Source organism: Chlorocebus sabaeus, chromosome 8, assembly GCF_047675955.1.
Source record: "Chlorocebus sabaeus isolate Y175 chromosome 8, mChlSab1.0.hap1, whole genome shotgun sequence".
Lineage (NCBI taxonomy): Eukaryota > Metazoa > Chordata > Mammalia > Primates > Cercopithecidae > Chlorocebus > Chlorocebus sabaeus.
The window spans coordinates 38,570,378-38,591,103 of NC_132911.1; the positions used below are offsets into that span (position 1 = coordinate 38,570,378).

Sequence of the window (20,726 nt, forward strand, 5' to 3'; positions counted from 1 at the left end):
ATCTTTGGTCTTCTTTAAAAAAAAAAAGAAACCCCAAACCCATTTATTGGATATAAAATAAAACCCATTTATTGCACTGTAAAAGTTTTTAAGAATTAGTGCAATAAAACATTTTGTAATTGATATAACAACTTTTGTGTCTGATAATACTTATCAAAACTTGCAGTATTTTGAAAATAAGTTATGCATTAATATAATAACTCTCCAGCAGAAAAAAATTTTAAGACTTACGGTCAAAGAAAAAAGTTTCACAGAGACATTGGATAGAGACCTTTAAAAGACTTCCAGCCATGCAGATGTTTTTCATTTGGATTTCATGATGGAAGTGAAATGGAAATACAGATCTAGAGAGGAAAAGGAATAACATAAACTTCTGACTTATTCAGGAACTTGTTAGTGTAAATTTACATATGGTATCAAATCACCAAGGTAACTAGATAGCATTAAGTAAATTCAATATTTAGAATATTCCAGATATTACATTCTTTGTGATTTTTTAAACTTATGCCAAAAATTTTTTAGCTGTCACTTGAAAATGCAATGGGGTACATAGATTTTTTAAAAAATTAGGAGGTATACAAGCAAAAAAATTGAAAACCATTGTCTTAAACCACTTAAACTGCTTGCTTATAAACTTAACCTAGAGAAGATCATTTTTTAAAACCTCAGACTCAAATTACAGAAACTAGGTTCTATAAAACAATATCTCACAATTGAAAGACTCCAACTTCCTCCTTGCTTTGTACCCTGATCTGTGGTTAACCTCTCACATATCTGTATGGAGTTGTGTCTACCTTGTTCCATTCATGGGATGTCAGTTTTCCCCATTGCTTGCCCTCCTAAAGGGTAACATCTTCTCTGTTGTGTTTCTCAGGATGAAGGAGCAGTGATCTCCCAGATTTCAGACATTTCTAATAGGGATGGCCATGCTACCGATGAGGAGAAACTGGCATCCACGTCATGTGGTCAGAAATCAGCTGGGGCCGAGGTGAAAGGTGAGCCAGAGGAAGACCTGGAGTACTTTGAATGTTCCAATGTTCCCGTGTCTACCATAAATCATGCGTTTTCATCCTCAGAAGCAGGTATGGAAGCATATCTTCATCTTTCTAATGTACATAAGCATGGAAATGCCTGAAAGCCTAATAAAGCAGGAGGCGCCTTACAGAGATTAAAGAATTGGGTCACTTGAAGGATAGATTTAGGATGCTGACCTATGCTTTGCTTCTTTACCCGGAAAAGGGACACAAAAAAAGGGCTTCTTGAAGTACTAGGAACATAGGGATACTTGTGACAAGTTGTATAGGAGATGCTGATGTGTGTGAGACTGCTTGAATTTCTTTATAATTGTATGTGAATATGGCCATATCTTAAAGTATAGTGGTGTGTTAGTTCATTTGTATAATTGTATGTGAATATGGCCACCTCTTAAAGTATAGTGGTGTGTTAGTTCATTTGTATAATTGTATGTGAATATGGCCACCTCTTAAAGTATAGTGGTGTGTTAGTTCATTTGCGTTGCTGTAAAGGAATACCTGAGAATGGCTAATTTATAAGGAAAAGGGGTTTATTTGGTTCTTGATTCTGCAGCCTGTAGAATAAGCATGGCACCAGTGCCTGTTTCTAGTGAGGGGGACTCAGGAAGCTTCCAATCATGGTGGAAGGCAAGGGGGAGCAAGTGTGTCACATGGCGAGAGGGTGGGAGGAAGAGAGGGGGAGGAGGATGCCAGGCTATTTTAACAAACATCTCACAGAAACTAACAGAGCAAGAAGTCACTTACTACCACAGGGAGGGCAGCAAGCTATTCATGAGGGATCCACCTCTATGACCCAGCCACCTCCCATTAGGCCTCACTTCCAACTGTTGATCAGGTTTCAACATGAGATTTAGGGGGCAAATATTTAAACTATATCAAATGGCCTATAAATATGTCATACGTTTGACTTTTTTGTGATTGTTATACTCGTTTAACTTAGAGAAACAACAACTAACATGTATGGTGCCTTACCATGTACAGGCATTGTTCTAAGTGCTTTGCATATACTCATTCATAGCAAAGTGTTACCTTTTTCTCCCTTCTTCAGAGAAACAAAGTAAGTCAGAGAAGTTAAGTGACTTGATTAAAGTCACTTGGCTAGGGTAGGACAGAAAAGTGGTATCTTTTTCCTCACCCACCACGGGGTTCATGGCTGAGACATCTCTAACAAAAGATCAACAAGAGAAAAGCATACAAATGTATTTAATGTAAGTTTTACATGACATTAGAGCCTCCAGAAATGAAGACCCAAAGGAACAGAGAAAACTGTACTTTTACAGATAGTTGTGCAGAAGTATAATTGGAGGACAGAAGGGCATGATCTATGGTAATAAACCAGGGGAACTTAGCAAGTCCTGTTTGTTTCAGTTCCTCTTGGTGTCTGTGTCTTTCGGGATAAGGACATTGTTTTTCTCTGTGTACAGGGAGGTCCCTCTGTAATGAGGTCTTATGACCTATTTTCGGGGGAAGGTCTGAGGGATTCATCATGGCCTGCTTCAGGGAAGAGGGCAGGAGAGGGTCCGAGAGACCCCCCCACTTCTGCTGTGTCCTCAAATGCGAAGGCACCATATTTTGGTGAAGTGTGTTCTGAACCTTGTCATTAGTAAATGGCAGAACTACATTTGACTCTAAGCAGTCTGGTTCCATGGTCTTTTAGCCACAGTGCCAAAGTATGATGAGATTATTTTCATGATACTAGGCTACTGTAAATTTTTCTGGTACAGATGTGGTAAGTTGAGATTGACCAGTGCACTGTAAAATCTTTTGTAACATGCTAATGAGGAACTTGGACTAATCAGGGCTGAAACCTCTTATTGATGGACTTGTCAGATCATTCTAGAGCTAAGCCCCTCTTTTGGGACCCCAGTTACGTCCTTGGCCTTAAACCTTACTTACGAAAAGTTTAGAACCATGTTCCTGACTACATTAAACATTATTAAAAACTCAGATCTTCTTAACATAATTTTATTTGTGGGCTTTTATGCATAGAATTTTAAAAGTCATGATCTGCCATTAAGCCAGGGAAGCAGATGGAAAGTAAGAACTTGGAGCAAGTTATTCCCCCTGGCCTCCTCCTCATCCCAGGCCTCAGTCTCTCATCTGTAAAATAATGTGCCAGGCATTGTTCCTGATTTATTCCGATACTGCCTTCTGCCCTAATATCTTTCCCTAAGCCCTTATTTGCCATTCCCCCAGTTTCTTGGGGTTAATCCTGAGTATTCTTAACACCTGCCTTGGTTTTTTTCCATCTGAAGTGTCTTCCTTTGCCGTCTCCTACACAGATCTGCACATCCCTTCAGGTCTCTGCAGCATGCTTTATGCTCCCACATTTCCTTTCCCCCTTCCTGTTCCACAGTACCTAGTGCAGTATGTTAATTACAGGAAGGTAATATAAACTTACTGAGGTTGGAGACTACCAGACAGTCATCTTTGAGTCACCTTTGACACAGTACATGGTAAACATTTATTGAATTATATTCTTCCCCACTGGAGGAAATTCCTTCAACAAAAATTTGTGTAGAGAGCTGGGGCCCTGTGTATACAGTGCTGTCTTCAAAGTTAGCAAACAGCAAGGGGAACAGATTTGAACAAGTGGTTACATTGTAACTGATCAGCCACATCACAGGCAAGTGGAGGCTGCGGTCCTGGGTGTGGGAGTGGCTACAGGCCCTGTTAGGTGAATCCCGACTGTGTCCTGGGGAGTGTCCCCTTGGAACTGGGTCCTGATGGATACTTACTAGATGTTCTCCAGGAAACGAGACTTTCACACAGCCATGGGAAGGAAGCTGCCATGTTGGTAAAAGGCCTGGTGGTTTTCTGTAAGTACCTGGCCAAGTGGGAAACAAGGTCATACCGTGGAATCTGGGCTTGATCCTATAGGTAGGGAGGGGGAGGTTGAAGGTTTTTGAACAAGGGAGTGATGGTCACATTTGTGTTTTAAATAATTAGCTATTGACAACAATAGTAGTTAGTGATTGCCATGTGGAGGATTGTAACTTTAGATTGTAAACTTTTTTATGCTTTTCTGTATTTTTATGTTTACTTTAATGAGTGTATCTTCTGGTTATTTTATTTTTTATTTTTCTTATTTTTGAGACTGAGTTTCGCTCTTGTTGCCCAGGCTGGAGTGTGGTGGTGCTATCTCAACTCACTGCAACCTCCACCTCCCAGGTTCAAGCGATTCTCCTGCCTCAGCCTCCCGAGTAGCTGGGATTACAGGCATGCGCCACCGCGCCGAGCTAATTTTTGTATTTTTAGTAGACACGAGGCTTCGCCATGTTGGCCAGGTTGGTCTCCTGACCTCAGGTGATCCACCCACCTTGGCCTCCCAAAGTGCTGGGATTACAGGCATGACCCACCGTGCCCAGCCATCTTCTGGTTATTTTAAATGTCACCGTCTACCCTAGTAGAGGATAGACCTGAGACAAGGTAGCCCATTTGAAGGGTGTGGAGGGGAGAATGAGTTTAGTTGTGCTGGCTTGAATTTTAAAGCTTATTATCTTATATGCTGCATTAATTAGATCAAGGCCACCATTCTGGGCTGGAATTTAAATTCACTCCGACTTGATGATAAAAAAATCAGTGTTACAGTGTCCCGTTTCTGAAATAATGCCACAGTTAGTACAATGCATTTTTCCAAACTTTTAATGGACACAAGGGGGCAGCCTTGCTCTTCTTTCTGCCTGAAGGCTGACGACCTGTTCCTGGCGACTAACCACGTGCTCCTCTTCTGAATGCCATGGACTTATAACAACACTCAAGAAAATGCCAGCATTCCTTTTAAATAAAATCTTAAAATGCTTTTCATGTGTTCATAGTCATTCTTGGCCTGCACTGGCGTTTCCAAGAGCCTTTCACTAGGGAGGAAAGGAACCAACTTCTTGGGATAACTATAAAAATGACTTTCTGTCTTAGGCATAGAGAAGGAGACGTGCCAGAAGATGGAAGAAGACGGGTCCACTGTGCTTGTAAGTTCCTGAATGTGGAGGGCCGGGTGGGGCTCAGATTTCTTTCAGTATTTGTTTTGAAGCCCATGTGAATTTGTTAAATTCTGGTCAGTGTTAGGTGACGAGGATAAAATGTAAATAAGATAGTTTCTTCACTTGAGGAACACGTAGTCTCTGCGGTGTTCTGTAGAGTAGCCCTAGCTGCAGGTAGCTGTTGAGCACACTTGAACTGTAGCTACTCAGAAAAAGAAGCAGCATAAATGTCTCAACTTTTTATATTAACTACATGTTGAGATGATAATATTTCGGATGTATTGGGTTCACTAAGGTTTTTATTATTATTGTTGTTGTTATTATTTGAGACAGTCTCACTGTTCCCCAGGCTGGAATACAGTGGTGCGATCTTGGCTAACTGCAACCTCCACCTCCTGGGCTCAAGTGATCCTTCCACCACAGCCTCCCAAGTAGCTGGAACTAGAGGTGCGTGCCACCACACCCAGCTAATTTTTGTATTTTTTGTAGAAATGGGGTCTTGCCGTGTTGCCTAGCTGGTCTCAACCTCCTATGCTCAAGCGATCTGCCCACCTCGGCATCCCAAAGTATTGGGATTACAGGCATGAGCCCCTGCACCTGGCTGGTTTACTCGGTTCTTTTTTTTTTTTTTTTTTTTTTTTTGAGACCAAGCTTCACTCTTGTCGCTCAGGCTGGAGTACAGTGACGCAATCTCGTCTCACTGCAGGCTCCGCCTACTGGGTTCAAACAGTGCTGGTCTCAAACTCCTGACCTCAGGTGATCCACCCGTGTTGGCCTCCTGAAGTGCTGGGATTACAGGCATGAGCCACTGCGCCCGGCCCGTTTACTCAGTTCTTAAACTTTTAACTTCCTGATTCCCAACTGATTCATCCATAAAATGCGTAGCACCCATCTGCCTCATCAAAATGGTTGTAAGGATAAGATAAAATGATAACGTGAAAGATTTAAGCTGTAAAGTGCTAGAATACACTAGTGGTGTGCTAGAATACACTGTTGTATTAGAATACACTGGTGTGGTGTTGATAGGAAACAAGTGGAAAAAAGTGAAAAAGAAGAGAGTGAAAAGAAAAATGGCAAACTGTCTCTGAAGGCAGCTGGTGAGGAACATATCATATGCTGTGACCTTTTAAAAGCAACTCCATTTGAACTTCCCAACATAAATTAACTCCTACTTCCTTAGAACACTGAATAAACATTGTATAAAGAAATTTCACCATGCAAAACATTGAATGAAAAAATCATCTATTTAATCCAGCATTAACTTTTTAAGTTTCTCCGTGTTGCTCTGAAGTTCATTCCTGTGCGGTCTTGTGCCCAGCAGTAGGTGGTGGCTGGACTGAGGCCAGAGTACAATCAGTGGTGGGAATCAGTCTCTCCTTGCTTTTCAGCTGTTGTTCCACAGCATTTTTCATATAAGAAATTAACTTTTCTTTTTAAGTTTTAAATTTTTTAAAAGGTGAGTTCATTTGACTTTTTCGGGCATGTCTGTGTTAGGGGCTGGTACTGCTGGGTTGTGATCGAGGACAAATGAGCACAGTCAGCACACTGCCACAGATTAGTGGTGCAAATTCTCCTGCTGCGAGGACACAGCCACGGGAATCTGTGGCATCTGTGCTCACTGTAAATTTGCAACCAGGAGTACATTGAGTTCTGTTGTCTACTGGTCTTCATTGGTCCTCAATTGTGAACGTTTTGAGGGACTGGGAGAAGCATTGGCAAACATGAAATGAAGCCCTTTTGGAAGGATATGATTGATTGATTTAGCATCTTCATTAAAGACATACTAGATGGCCCAGGCCTAAAAGAGATCTTCTGGCCAATTCTCTGTGATGGTAGGTTCTATAACAAGCTTGTCCAGCTTGCTTAATTTTGTTGTTGTTGTTGTTGTTCTGATTGGTTTTGTTTTAGGCTTTTAGCAGCCTGAAGCCATGGTTTTTAGTTTCTGTCTCTAGTGATAAGCGGAAAACAGGGATGAGGAAGGGGCTTTACTGCCCCAACCAGAAACAGAAACTAAACCCATGACTGCATTCTCTTCCTTGGACACCCCTGTGAGATGTTCTGCACTTTTTGAGAAGCAACCTAAAGGACTAAGGAATATAAAAAGTTAAATCCTAGGAGACTGGAAAAGATGGCTAAAGTAGGCAAGGGCATACATTCCTGCCCTTACACCTGTAAGAATTGTTGCATTTTGAGTAGTGAGGCTTATAAATGTGGCCAGGCAGAGAGGAGAGTGACTGGGGAGAGCCGGCAGGCTGAAGAGCCCACTCACCTGGAGACATCAAACACCATCTAAGGTTTGATCTCCCACCTCCTGCTCAGGATGCTGCCTCTTCTGGACCCCACATGTGTTAGCATTGAGTTGTTAAGCAGACAGACTGAATTCTTTTACCCCCTTAACAAATGAATGAGATGCTGAACTCTGTAATAGACGTTGATGTTTTCCTGGCTATGAAGATTTTTAGGGGGCTTATTTCCCAAATTCTCACGAACCTGGTAGCCATGGAAAGCACCGAGCATCTGTTTCCTAAAGTTGACTCAACCTCGTGGCTTAAACTAAGAACTCACAAGAGACTGACCCATGAAATGTTATTAATTTAGAATCAGAAGTGTAACAGTGAGGTGAATCAAGTCTCAACCTGACCTCCTGTATTACCTCCCTTTAAGCAAGTAACAGTTTCTTGATAAGAAACAAGGCATAGGAAGTTAATGAGATGATTCAGATGTCCAGGTGTGTATCAGCTATCTGCTGCTGTATAACACATTACTCCAACACTTAAAGCAAGTGTTTATTATCTCATTGTTTCTGTGGGTCAGGAATCTTGGGCAGCTTTGCTGGGTGCTTCTGACTCAGGGTCTATTGCAGGCTGCAGTCAAGGTGTTGACCCAGGCTGCAGTCATATCCAGGCTTGACTTATAGGGAGGATCTGGGAGGATCTGCTTCCAAGCTCACTCACGTGGTTGTTAGCTAGTCTTGGGTCCCCACTGGCTGTCGGCGGAGACATCGGCTCCTTGCCACATGGGCCTTTCCCTGTAGCTTCTCAAAACATAGAAGTCAGTTTGTTCAGAACCTAACCACAGAAGTGATATCCATGACATTTGCCATATTCTGACGAGTCACTAGGTCCAACCTACACTTGAAGAGATTACAGAGGGAGAGCGTTAGTACTGGAGGTAGGAGTTATTGGGGGGCATTTTAGAGGCTGCCCACTGCAAGTGCCTTCTGGTTCTAGTGGTAGATCTATCCCAAAAGAGAAAAGAGAGGTTTTGTGGGGACCTTGGACTTCTGTTGGTATGGTGGGCTGCCCTCCCCCAAATGCTGCTGGAACATGGGCACTGCCGGCTTGTGGCTTTTGTATTTTGCTTTTCTGTGGCTTGAGACAGGTTTCTGTTTTGGGCCCATGGCTGAGATCTGTGAAGCCGCATGCTAAAATTCTGTTTCTGAGCATTTTCTAGAGAGAGGGTAAAACTATATAATGACTGAAAAATTTAAAAGCCACTGGTCTACGTTCACTTTGGACTTTCTGTTTAGTGTTGATTCACACAAGATGTAACTGATTGATTATAATCAATAACTAATTGATTAGTTATCCCACATTTAAGATTAAGATTATTCCAGGTCATTTTGGCATTTTGGATGTTCCCAAAGTATTAGATGACTCGTTTATATAAAAAGTTTACTTCCATAGGTGGGAGGAATAGCCGCCAAAAACGTCTTTTAGGAAGGAAAATAGTAGTACAAAGTCCGTGTTCTCATGAAAAAAAAAAGTTTGCCAGTGTTTTGCTGTGGAACCTGAGTTTATGATAGAAGCGAGCAGGCACCTCAGAGAGTGAAGTGCTGCCAGAAGGGAGTGGAAGGCTTAGTAGCAAGGAGGAATCAACGCACAGGCACGGACCTTGACTTAAGTATGGCCGTTTTGCATATGGGCAACAGTGGCACACACCCAGCAGGCGGGGTTACCGCAGGAGGTCTCCGCAGAGCAGTGGAAGTTCAGGATGATCCTGAATCATCCGGGTGAAAGGGTGGGGGTGAGAGTTCAAAGAGTTCAAATATTTTTGCTATTTCTGCCTCCTTAGGCCTGAAAGTTAGTATTTTAGAAACATTTCCATCTGCAGTGGCTAAATAAAAATACATACAAAGCATCGATATGTGACAGGAGCAGCTGTCACTTGTTTTTGTTTTTTCTTTTTTAAAAAAAGAAAATTCCATTTACATGGAGCTTATCTCCAGAAACTTAATCATGGGTGTGTTTCTCTGTCATCCATGTGGTTCTTTGGTGACTGACCACTATTAATAAGCACACTTTCTCCCTTTTAGATCAGACTAAAATTTCTCTAGGTTATCTTTTCAACAGAAGCTAAGACCACTCTGAGAGTCATTATAACAGTTTTTCTTTAGTTCCATAATTAGATTTGATTTGCTCCCCCCCGCCCACTGACTTTTCTTTAAACATGGTTTTAAAGGGTGTGATCAATTTAATAATGAGGAAGTTGTTGAAGAATGTCTGGGGTTAAGAAGCTGAAAGCTGATGTATTCAATGTAATCCCTTTCCCCACAGGGGCTGCTGGAGTCCTCTGCAGAGAAGGCTGCTGTGTCAGTGTCCTGTGGAGGTGAGAGCCCCCTGGATGGGATCTGCCTCAGCGAATCAGACAAGACAGCCGTGCTCACCTTAATAAGAGAAGAGGTAAAAGCTCTCCTATTTGGTCTGCTTATCACTCCATTTCTTTGTAAGGCCCATGTACCAGCAGGTAGATTGCATCTCTGCTGGCTCAAGTTATCCCAGGCTGGAAGTTCTTATTACCTGCAGCTTGTTTAGGTCGTAAAAAGGGCCCCCTATGGCAATGGTGCTGGAGTCCTGACATTCTGGTCTCCAGGGTAAAATGTTGACAATCTGAAATATTCTTAAGAATTTTGTACCCTTCTTTATCTTTCAGTCCTGACATTTAAAATATCTAATTTTGCCAGCTTTGCTCACATGTGTAACAAAATCAGTGCTTTTATTTTACGGAGGATATATGCTCATGCCTAAACATTTGTAATTTTTTTGCAGTAATACACAGTTGTTTCCTACTTTCATTCATTCTTTAAACAGTTCAACTCTCCGATTCCTGTATTGTGTTTCTTTAACAGCCTTTGTTCAGAATAGAACACTGCTAGGCCTTTCCTGGTTATCTGAAAAATATGAAAGACAATGTTGTGTACCATTGATCAGTTACCTACCCTCTCCTGTCCTATTTCTATGCTGTATTTTGTGTGTTTGGTTTGTGTGTTTCTTGACAATTCCACCTGTTCTTAAAGGACTGTGTGGCAATTTTATTTTTGTAGTTTTTAGTTATATAGTTTTTTTTAGTTTTAATTTTTATAGTATGCTGAAAGTGGTTAAGCACCTCAGCTGTAGGTCTTTTACAGCTTTATAAAATAGCATCAAGTTGGTAATGAGGGATGTCAGCTAGTCCTGTTTTCAAAACTTGGGAGCAGTGGTAAGAAGACCCACCAAAATCTTTTTTTTTGAGACAAAATCTTGGCACAGTAGCTCACACCTGTAATCTCAGCGCTTTGGGAGGCCAAGGCAGACAGATCACCTGAGTTCGGGAATTCGAGACTAGACTGACCAATATGGAGAAACCCTGTCTCTACTAAAAAAAATATGAAATTAGCTGGGCGTGGTAGTACATGCCTGTAATCCCAGCTACTCGAGAGGCTGAGGCAGGAGAATCGCTTGAACCCGGGAGACAGAGGTTGTGGTGAGCCGAGATTGCGCCATTGCACTCCAACCTGGGCAACAAGAGCAAAACTCCATCTCAGAAAAATAAAAATAAAATAAAAGACAAGATCTCACTCTGTCACCCGGGTTGGAGTACAGTGGCACTATTATAGCTCATTGCATCCTCGAACTCCTAGGGTCAAGCGATCCTCCTGCCTCAGCCGCCTGAGTAGCTGGGACTGCAAGCATGCGCCACTGTGCCTGGCCAAAATCTTGTAAATGAGAAAAATGACTTGATCTTTTTCCTGGGAGTTAAACTATGAGATCACCACCTAATGGATCAAAGTAAAGAGATGCCTGATTACCTGAAGCACACAGGATGCATCCTTCTATGTTCTTGAGATCCTAATAAATATAACGAAACTACCAATTAGGAAGAGAGAGGCACGGCCAGGGAAGTACAGTAAGTGGAGCGCCATGGCTGCCCGTGCAAGCCCTGCCCAGGGCAAATGGAGTTTGAGGCAATTAATTTAGAGTATTTCCTTCCAGTTAGCAAGAGCATCCCAAATATGAGCTAGGTTCCAGGCTAACTAGCAAGACTCTACTGATGGTTACGGATGCTATAGCTAGATGTAGCCAGCTCATCTGAGCCGCCTCTTTCTGACTCCGTTTTTATGAAGCTGTCAAAAATCTCTATAGAATGATAATGTGTTGCTCATGCCAACTTCCAATGCTCTGATTTTGTGGCAGTTTCATTCTCTGGTGGCCTGGCATCCACTGCGATTACATGGCCTTAGAGTGAGTACCTGCCAGTCAGATGGCTCTGTTCTTGGTGTCTGTCCCAGTCAGGGCCTGGCCCTGCAGAACTGAGAGCTAGACCCTGGACCAAGGTAAAGTTCACAGGCGCTGTAAATACCACTTGGAATTTCTGGGAGATGTTCTACTCATCTTTATTCCCGTGTTTACATCCCAGCATCCTGTGTGGCTTAGAGTACACTTTTCCAAATGTTTACAAACATTAAATATTGAGGTTTATATTTCTAATATAGATTGAGTATCTTGGGTTAGACGTGGTTGTGTGCTATTTCAGTTCCCAGTCTCAAATGCAAATTGTAATAGATTGGGTAAAACTAAGCTTTATTATACTTTAGATAATCACTAAAGAGATTGAAGCAAATGAATGGAAGAAGAAATATGAAGAGACCCGGCAAGAAGTTTTGGAGATGAGGTTAGACTGGAGGTTTGGGGAGGGGCTGGATACTTTTATGCACTGTTAGATTTGATACCGATGAAGTGATGACAGTGTTTGCTTGCCACAGAACCAAGTGTTGAGAGCTTGAAGGCTTTGCTGTTTGCATCTTGCTTTGTGATTGAGAATGTTATTTTAGGAGTTACTGCTAACCAGTTATTATATTCAAATACTGTAGTTTATCTTGTGTTGTTCAGAGCATAACGTGTAAACAGAACCCACATAATTCTTATCTTCTTAGAAGAACTGACAGAAATTTGTATCAAAATATCCATTTAGAATACAGAAAAATAAGATTTATCCAATGATAGAGACATTGGAATTCATAATACTACCTTTTTTTTTTTTTTTTTTTTGAGGCAGGGCCTCACTCTGTCATCCAGGCTGGAGTGCAGTGGTGTGATCATGGCTCACTGCAGCCTCAACCTCTTGGAATCAACTGATCCTCTCACCTCTGCCTCCCAAGTAGCTGGGACCACAGGCATGCGCCACCATGCCTGTGTAATTTTTTTTTAGAGATGAGGTCTCACTCTGTTGCCCAGGCTGGTTTCTAACTCCTGAGCTCAAGCAATGCACCTGCCTCAGCCTCCCAAAGTGCTGGGATTACAGGCATGAGCCACAGCACCTGGTCCGTAATACTTTTAAAAAATTAATCATGCATGAGAGTTTCAAATTACGTAACCACCAAATAGGTGGTAGAAAGCTTGTTAACAAGAAACAAAATTGATTGACTTGAAATTAAAATCTTTTTATTTTTTCTCACTTTTAGAAAAGAGAGTTATGAGCCATGAAATGACTAAAGATGAAATCAAAGTAGAGAAGAAAAAAAGGCATAAATAATTCACACACTGTGTGGTCAACACTTGAATGATTAAAAAACATTTTAAGTATATCCCTCTAATTTGTTGCTCTTGTATTATTTGTCTTTTAAGCATTTCCTGGGTGTAAGGCCCTTTGCTGGGCTTGATGGAAAGGAAGGGACATTCCTGCTCTGAGAGAGTGGTAGCCATACATAATAACCAACTTGGATATGACGTCAGAAGTAATGGGGGCACCACTATGGAGGGCAGGGGAGGACGTGATGTGGTTCACAGAGCACCCAGCACTGGACTGGGTCAGAAGGACATTGTCACTCTTCACTAGAAGAAAGGTTAACCCAAGAGGATGATCTTTAAAGTCTTCGAATAAGTGAAATACTTTTGGAATTAGGTCACAAAATAAAACTTGTAACTGAATCAGAGGTAGTGTCTGAAAGGGTGGATTGAGGTCAGGAAAGCCTAAGGTCAGATCGCATCTCTCAGGAAGAGCCCAGAAGAATATCTTTAACTTAGTTTGTAAAAGATTGACTCGTCTAAGCAAAATGAATCTATTTCCTTGCGGTATTCAAATAGGTGCAAAGAGAAAGGGAAGGCAGTTGTTTCTATAAGTAAAATGTAAGTTTGACTAAACATAAAATCTTAACAGAAGATTTTTTGATCTTAAATCTTCTGTTAAAATCTTAACAGATTTTTTTCTTAACCTTTTTTGAACCTTAAGAAACCTTATATAATGTAAAAAAAAAAAAGAGAGAGATAACAAGAGCCCCAAAGCAGATAAATGGATTACATAAATTGGTGGTATACGTTAATGTGCTTAATTGTTTGGGGCAGCATTTCTCCAACTTTGATTGTCTGAAAATCCTCCTCTGGTAATAAGTTCTTTTTTTCTCATTTAGGAAAATTGTAGCTGAATATGAAAAGACTATTGCTCAAATGATTGGTAAGGAGAACATTTTGTTTTTCAAGGGTATGAGCCATAGGATCTGTCTTAGTCTGTTCAGGCTGGAATAACAAAATACTGTAAGCTAGGTAGCTTATAAACAACAAACATTTTTCATAGCTCTGGAGACAGGAAAGTTCAAGGTGCCTACAGATGAGATGTCTGGGGAGGGCCCATTCCTCATAGAAGGGGCTGGCTAGCTCTCTGGGGTCTCTTTTATAAGGACACTAATCCTGACATGATCGCCTCCCAAATTCCCTTCCATGCCCACTCTCACCCTGAACATACTCACACACTGGGAATTAGGTTTCAATACATAATTCCCAGGGGTAGCATAAACCATAGCCAGATGCCTGGATGATTTTCAGACCATGTCACAAACTTTTATTTGTCTGTCACTTAGATACAGTCGTCTCATTATTCGTGGGAGGTATGTTCTGTAAAGTTGCTGCAAACACTGAATTAGTGAATACTAAACACTGCTCCTGGCCAGGCGTGGTGGCTCACACCTGTAATCCCAGCACTTTGGGAGGCCGAGATGGGTGGATCACCTGAGGTTGAGAGTTCGAAACCAGCCTGACCAACATGGAGAAACCCCATCTCTACTAATAATACAAAATTAGCTGGACGTGGTGACGCATGCCTGTAATCCCAGCTACTCGGGAGGCTGAGGCAGGAGAATCACTTGAACCTGGGACGCGGAGGTTGTGGTGAGCAGAGATCGTGCCATTGCACTCCAGCCTGGGCAACAAGAGCAAAACTCCATGTCAAAAAATAAGTAAATAAACACTGCTCCTAGGGGAAAGACAGAGTTAGATTCCTGCATCTGGCCACAACATTTTCATTGACTGATCGGTATATAACCTTGTCTTATGTGTGTTCCTGTTTAAAGACACCTTATTTAATATATATGGTTGATTCATTAACATTGAGGTCACAGTGGGCAGCACTTTGGCTCATATCTGAACACAGCTTCTGTAATGTATGTATTTTAAGGAGCCTCACTGTCTTCTTGTGCTTAGTATCACTAGACAGCACTGTAGCACTGCCCTTGGAGGCCATTCAGAACAGTGAGGTCTCCAGCAAAAGAATACAAATGCAACAAACGTGGCCCAAATAGACCACAAGAAGAACACTTGTTTATGGAATGAATCAAGAAGGCAGAGTATTGCTTTGTTCACTGTCAGCTGAGAGCGTGCATATCAGGTGACTAACGCATTTTTGCCACTCTGCACACATCCACAAATGACTATTGTAAGTCCAGGAGGATAGATTTGAGGATGACAAATTTTAGCAAGTAGGCGAATTGGGAAATATGTACTTGGTGAATAATGAGGGTCAACTGTAGTTAGGTTCATTTTAGAGGATGGCAGGCCTTGAATTCTGTGTGTTGGTGGCCTGGTCACATCACTAACACCCGCTGGGAGCATCCTGTATTTTGGTGCAGGGTTCTTACTCTAGTGCAGGTTGTAATTTCTCTGCATCAGACCCAGTGGTGCCTTTACAAAACAACAAGATTGAGCCTCCTGCATTGAATTTAGAGTCTCTTCTCATCCATATCGTAAGGATCGACTCCCTAAACCAAAGTCTGGCCTTTCTCCACTAAATTACCGAAATGATACTTTCTACTGTCCACATCACCTGATACCTTCCCAGCTCCGGGCCTTACCACAGCTGTTCTTCTCTATAGAATATTCTCCTCCTAGGTAGCTGTATGGTTCACACCCTTGTTTCTGTCCGGTCTCTGCTCAAATCTCTCCTCTGAGAGCGGGTACTTTCTGTACAGTAACAGCCCCCTTCTCACCCCCATTCCCCCTCACCCTGCCTTTTTTTTCCCCCATCACTTGTCACCACGCATCTCCCCCAACTAGAATGTAAGCCGTGAGAGCAGGAACTTGGTCACATCCCCGCCTGTATCCCTATCACCGAGAACACTGCTTGGCTTCTAGGGAGTCTCTATTTGTTGAATAAATATGTCGTTCGTTTTGACTTGTGATTCCCAGAAGATGAACAAAGGACAAGTATGACCTCTCAGAAAAGCTTCCAGCAACTGACCATGGAGAAGGAACAGGCCCTGGCCGACCTTAACTCTGTGGAAAGGTCCCTTTCTGATCTCTTCAGGAGATACGAGAACCTGAAAGGAGTTCTGGAAGGGTTCAAGAAGGTAGAGTGTTTTTTCCCTCTGTTCCGGGTGTATTTCCAATAGTGTATTTCCTTGGTAACTGGTCATCAAATACATATGCCAGAGGTTGTGGGTATCCTTCTAAATAGGAGCTCAGGACCTGCTGGCCTTGTATCCTCTATTCCAGTGAAGCTGGATTTTTCCACATTTTTCCTTCTTTGGTTGTTCAGGCATCTGGCCCAATGGGTGGCCATGTCTTGGCCATTCCTCTCCTGTGTCAAGCCAATAAACCCCAGGCTGTGGCGTAGACTGCAAGAACTATTAATTGAACCCTCAGACCTCAGGTGAATTCTAGAAATGTTCTTTCTGATAATTCACTATTTCAGTTTTAGTAAAAGGGATTAGAAGGAATTCCATGTCACTGAAAAATTCAAGCTGCATATTCTAGAATAATTAAGTATAATATTTCAAATTTAGATATAAATGGGCCTGTTGATTTAATTTAGCTTTACCATATCAACCAGACACAATTATAGCAAGGAAATGTCTTTATTTTCATATTAAAATAAAAATGAAACTGGCCAGTTTATCAAATATGGAAGTCAAATTGCCATTCAGTTTTGAATAACTGCCTTCCTAAAGTAGGCATATTGGTATAACTGACCCTTACTGTATGATATTGAAAATTAACACATGAAGACATTATGTAGAATTTTCTCAATGAGAATTACATGTGGCTATTTCAGATTACTGCAGAGTATGAATAAAAGGCAGATATCTGAGTTAATTCGATTTTTCCATTCTTTAAAAAATGAAAACTCTGATACATGGTAGATTAGAAGAAACAAAATGACCTGTTTAGTTTCAATTTTTGCTTTGGAACAGAATGAAGAAGCCTTGAAGAAATGTGCTCAGGATTACTTAGCCAGAGTTAAACAAGAGGAGCAGCGATACCAGGCCCTGAAAATCCACGCAGAAGAAAAACTGGACAAGTAAGAACTTGTAAATTTTGAATTTCACTCTTCATGATGTTGTGGGAAGATTGACAGAGGAAAAAAAAATTCACTGTTTTGCAACTCCAGGTTGTATTTGTATGTGTTTATTTCGCTTTTTAAACCCCTTTCCCATTGTTAAAACGTTAAAAAGTAAGAAAAGGTATATCCGCTCCTGCCTCCTTCCACTGGGTTCCCATCTTTCTCTATGCCAGGTAATCACTGTTGTTAGTTTCAGTTTTTTCTTCCTATTAAAATTTTTTTCTCCTTTTTTATATGATTATAGCATACTTCGCTGTTTTTGCTTAGCAATATAATTTTGAGAATCTTTCCCTGTCAGTGCAAGAAGAGCTTCCTCTTTTTTTTTCTAATGGTATTCCATTGTTGGAATGTATCATTTATTTAACAGTCCCCTCCTGTTAGCCATTAAAGTTAATTCAAATGTCTTGCTGCCACAGACAGTGCTGTAGTAAGTGACCTGGTAGGTGATCGTTTTGCATGCCTGTGCGTTATCTTTATGATCTGTATGTTAGAAAAGGAATTGCTAGACCAAAACATATATGAATTTATAATTATAAATGTTGTTAGATTGGCCCCGTTAGACTTTTATCATTTTATAGCCTTATATAATACATGAGAGCATCTCTTTTTTCTGCAGCTATGCCAACAGATCAACGTTTTTATTTTCTGCAAATCAAATAGGTGAAAATGATATTTCAACATAGGTATTTGTTTTTGGCAAGCAACAGAGCATTTATTTATTTATTTATTTATTTATTTATTTATTTATTTATTTTGAGACGGAGTTTCGCTCTGTCACCCAGGCTGGAGTGGAGCAGTGTGATCTAGGCTCACTGCAACCTCCGTCTCCCGGGTTCAAGCAATTCTGCCTCAGCCTCCCAAGTAGCTGGGATTATAGGCACATGCCACCACACCCAGCTAATTTTTTGTATTTTTAGTAGAGACAGGGTTTCACCATGTTGGCCAGGCTGGTGTGGAACTCCTGACCTCAAGTGATCCGCCTGCCTCAGCTTCCCAAAGTGCTGGGATTACAGGTGTGAGCCACTGCGCCCAGCCCCAGAGCATTTATTTTGATGTAATTTTGATTTGCATTTATCTTATGAATGAAATTGAATATATTTCAGCATTCATTTATTAATATATTTGCTTTACTATGAATTGCTCTATTCTTTGCCCATTTTCCTATTGTCAGTTTATATATTTTATATATTAGGGACACCAGCCCTTTGTGATAAGAATTTTGAATAATTTTTCAAGTTTATCATTTGTCTTTTGCCTCTGCCTGTGGTGTTTTTTGATATTCAGAAATTTACTTTTATGTGCTGAAATGTATTAGTCATTTCTTTTACAGCGTCTGGATTCCTTGTCATAGTAACAAGTATCTTCCCCATGCTGGATAGAAAATATTCTACCATGTTTTACTTACACATTTTGGCTTAGTTTTTTTAATCCTTAAATCTAATGTATGGAGTTTATCCTGGGGAGTGTTATCCAACTTGATTTTTTGTTTTTTTTGGGACAGAGTCTCACTCTGTCACCCATGCTGGAGTGCAGTGGTACAATGTCAGCTCACTGCAACCTCCACCTCCTGGGTTCAAGCGATTCTTCTGCTTCAGCCTTCTGAGGAGCTGGAATTGCAGGCACCCGCCACCATGCCCAGCTAATTTTTGTATTTTTAGTAGAGACGGGGTTTTGCCATGTTGGGCAGGCTGGTCTCGAACTTCTGACCTCAAGTGATCCACCCGCCTCGGTCTCCCCAAGTGCTGGGGTTACAGGCATGAACCACTGCACCTGGCCTCCAACTTGACTTTTTAACTAAAAGGTAATACATACTTCTACATTTTGATGCCTAAATTTCTATTTGTAGAAACAGAAGTTCCCCTGCCCCCTTCCCACTCCCATAGTACTGTATTAGGTTTCTTGTGTATTCTTCTCCATAGGTTATACAGATCCCTCTATGTATTATACATAGGTTTATTGTATATCCCTCTAGTCTTTTCTTTGTGTCTGTATAAATACTATGATTTTGAACTATAAAAAATATTTACAATATTGGAATCACATTAGACAAATTTCCTTTTTCCCTCAATAGCATATCACGGCCATTTTTTCATGTCAGAACATACAGCTGAATCTCATTCTTTTTATTAGGTCATGGAACTCTAGCATTTCTTTATTGATGGGCACTTAGACAGTTACAAACTTTCTTCCATTGAAGGTAACACTACAGCGAACGTCCTGTGCACTCATCATTGTGCCAGGTGGAAGTATTTCTGTGAATACATAACTGAAAGTGGGATTGCTGCATTGGAGGGCGTGTACACTTTAAGTTGTCCTGGTGACTACCGCATTGCCTGCCACAGGGCAGCGACAGTTTCCAACCGCCCATTGGCACATGAGCCTGCCTGTCTCCTTGTATCTTGGCCCACACGGGACTATCCTTGTTAATTTTTGCCAATGCAATCAATTTTCAAAGCTTATCATTTTAATTTACATGCCTCTGATTACTAATGAGGCTTTAGCATCCTTTCATCAGTTTACTGGCTGTTCATCAACTGACATTTATGGTTTTTAAGAATGTCTTTCACTTCTCATTAATAAACTCATTCCCTGTAGGCCCGTGTCTCACAGATGTCAGAGGTTAGTATCCCGACTCTAGCTGTGATTGTCTCCAGAATTATCCAGTCCGCTTTTGTACTGGGCTATAAAAAAAAAAAATCTAAGACTGTTGTGGAAACCATTTGCTGTGAGATACAAATTTTGAAGTTGTAAATTGAATTTTTATAAATTAAAATGGGATTATTTAGGTCACCGATTTTTGTGTTTTCTTTTATCATGCAGTCAATTCTTTGGGGGCTGTGCCTCCCAGATGTCAGTGGTTAGTATCCTGGCTTTGACTAGTGGCTGATCATGTGCTTTTTGTCTCTTTATTCCACCCAAACACCATAAACAGAGCCAATGAGGAGATTGCTCAGGTTCGAACAAAAGCAAAGGCTGAGAGTGCAGCTCTCCATGCTGGACTCCGGAAAGAGCAGATGAAGGTGGAGTCCCTGGAAAGGGCCCTACAGCAGAAGGTACAGAAAGGGGCCTGATCTGGGTGGCCACAGAGACGTTTGGTTTTCCTCCTCAGCAGTGACTCGCTTATGACAGATCTGGGTGAAAGAGGCCTTGGCTTTCTGCTCAGACACTTCAGTCCATCTCCTTTCTGAACTGATCCAGGTGGAAACAAACAAGTCAAACCATTAAATTTACAAGCACATCATACGGAAATCATCCGTAGGCAGGGTGCAGAGAGGAAGTTGCATTTTAACTGAAGTTCAGAACACCTTCCTAGTTGGAGTCTTGAGACTGCCTTTCCTTCTTTCTTTTTGTTTTTATGCAATATATTAATATGAAGCCATCTCCCCCTTCATTGCTTTAGATCAGTGGTTTGCAGTTGGGGGCAGTTTTGCCCTCCAGGGGGTGTTAGGTGTTAGGTAATGTGTGGAGATATATTTGTTTGGTTGTCACCACTGGGAGATGCTATTGGTATAAAGTGCAGGAGGCCAGGGATGCTGTTAAACATCCTGCAATGCACAGGACAGCCCCTGACAACACACTTATCCATCCTAAAACATCAGCAGTGCTGCTTTGAGAAACTGCTATAGATCAGGGAAAACCAGGACTAGCAACAATCCCTGTTTCTCACTAAGCAATTTTTAGCTTTCCATTTTTATATGTCTCCGGTGTATTTTCCTTACTGCGTTTCCAATTATGTACTCATACCTGTGCCATCCATTCATCAAGAGCAGGAGTTTTTATCACAGGGTCTGATAGCCCCTAGAATGGTGCTCCGTAGGAGATTCAGACTCCAGCATCCCTGGAGATG

The 20,726-nt window shown here is 41.3% G+C and overlaps 1 protein-coding gene across 19 annotated transcripts in view; it reads left to right on the forward strand.

Moving 5' to 3' along the window:
- Positions 1 to 20,726, forward strand: part of TACC1 (transforming acidic coiled-coil containing protein 1) — a 126,571-nt gene that overhangs the window by 100,411 nt on the left and 5,434 nt on the right. For 10 of the 19 annotated variants that reach the window (XM_037983553.2, XM_073018036.1, XM_037983557.2 and 7 more), the window contains 8 exons: positions 875 to 995; positions 4,950 to 5,002; positions 9,571 to 9,696; positions 11,868 to 11,944; positions 13,680 to 13,723; positions 15,727 to 15,887; positions 16,731 to 16,837; positions 19,812 to 19,932. In XM_037983553.2, the coding sequence (XP_037839481.2) occupies positions 875 to 995; positions 4,950 to 5,002; positions 9,571 to 9,696; positions 11,868 to 11,944; positions 13,680 to 13,723; positions 15,727 to 15,887; positions 16,731 to 16,837; positions 19,812 to 19,932 (810 nt within the window). Of the gene's footprint in view, positions 1 to 874; positions 1,083 to 4,949; positions 5,003 to 9,570; positions 9,697 to 11,867; positions 11,945 to 12,734; positions 12,856 to 13,679; positions 13,724 to 15,726; positions 15,888 to 16,730; positions 16,838 to 19,811; positions 19,933 to 20,726 lie in introns of those variants that run through there. The other 9 variants (XM_037983552.2, XM_007962233.3, XM_073018035.1 and 6 more) reach the window with 2 other exon arrangements.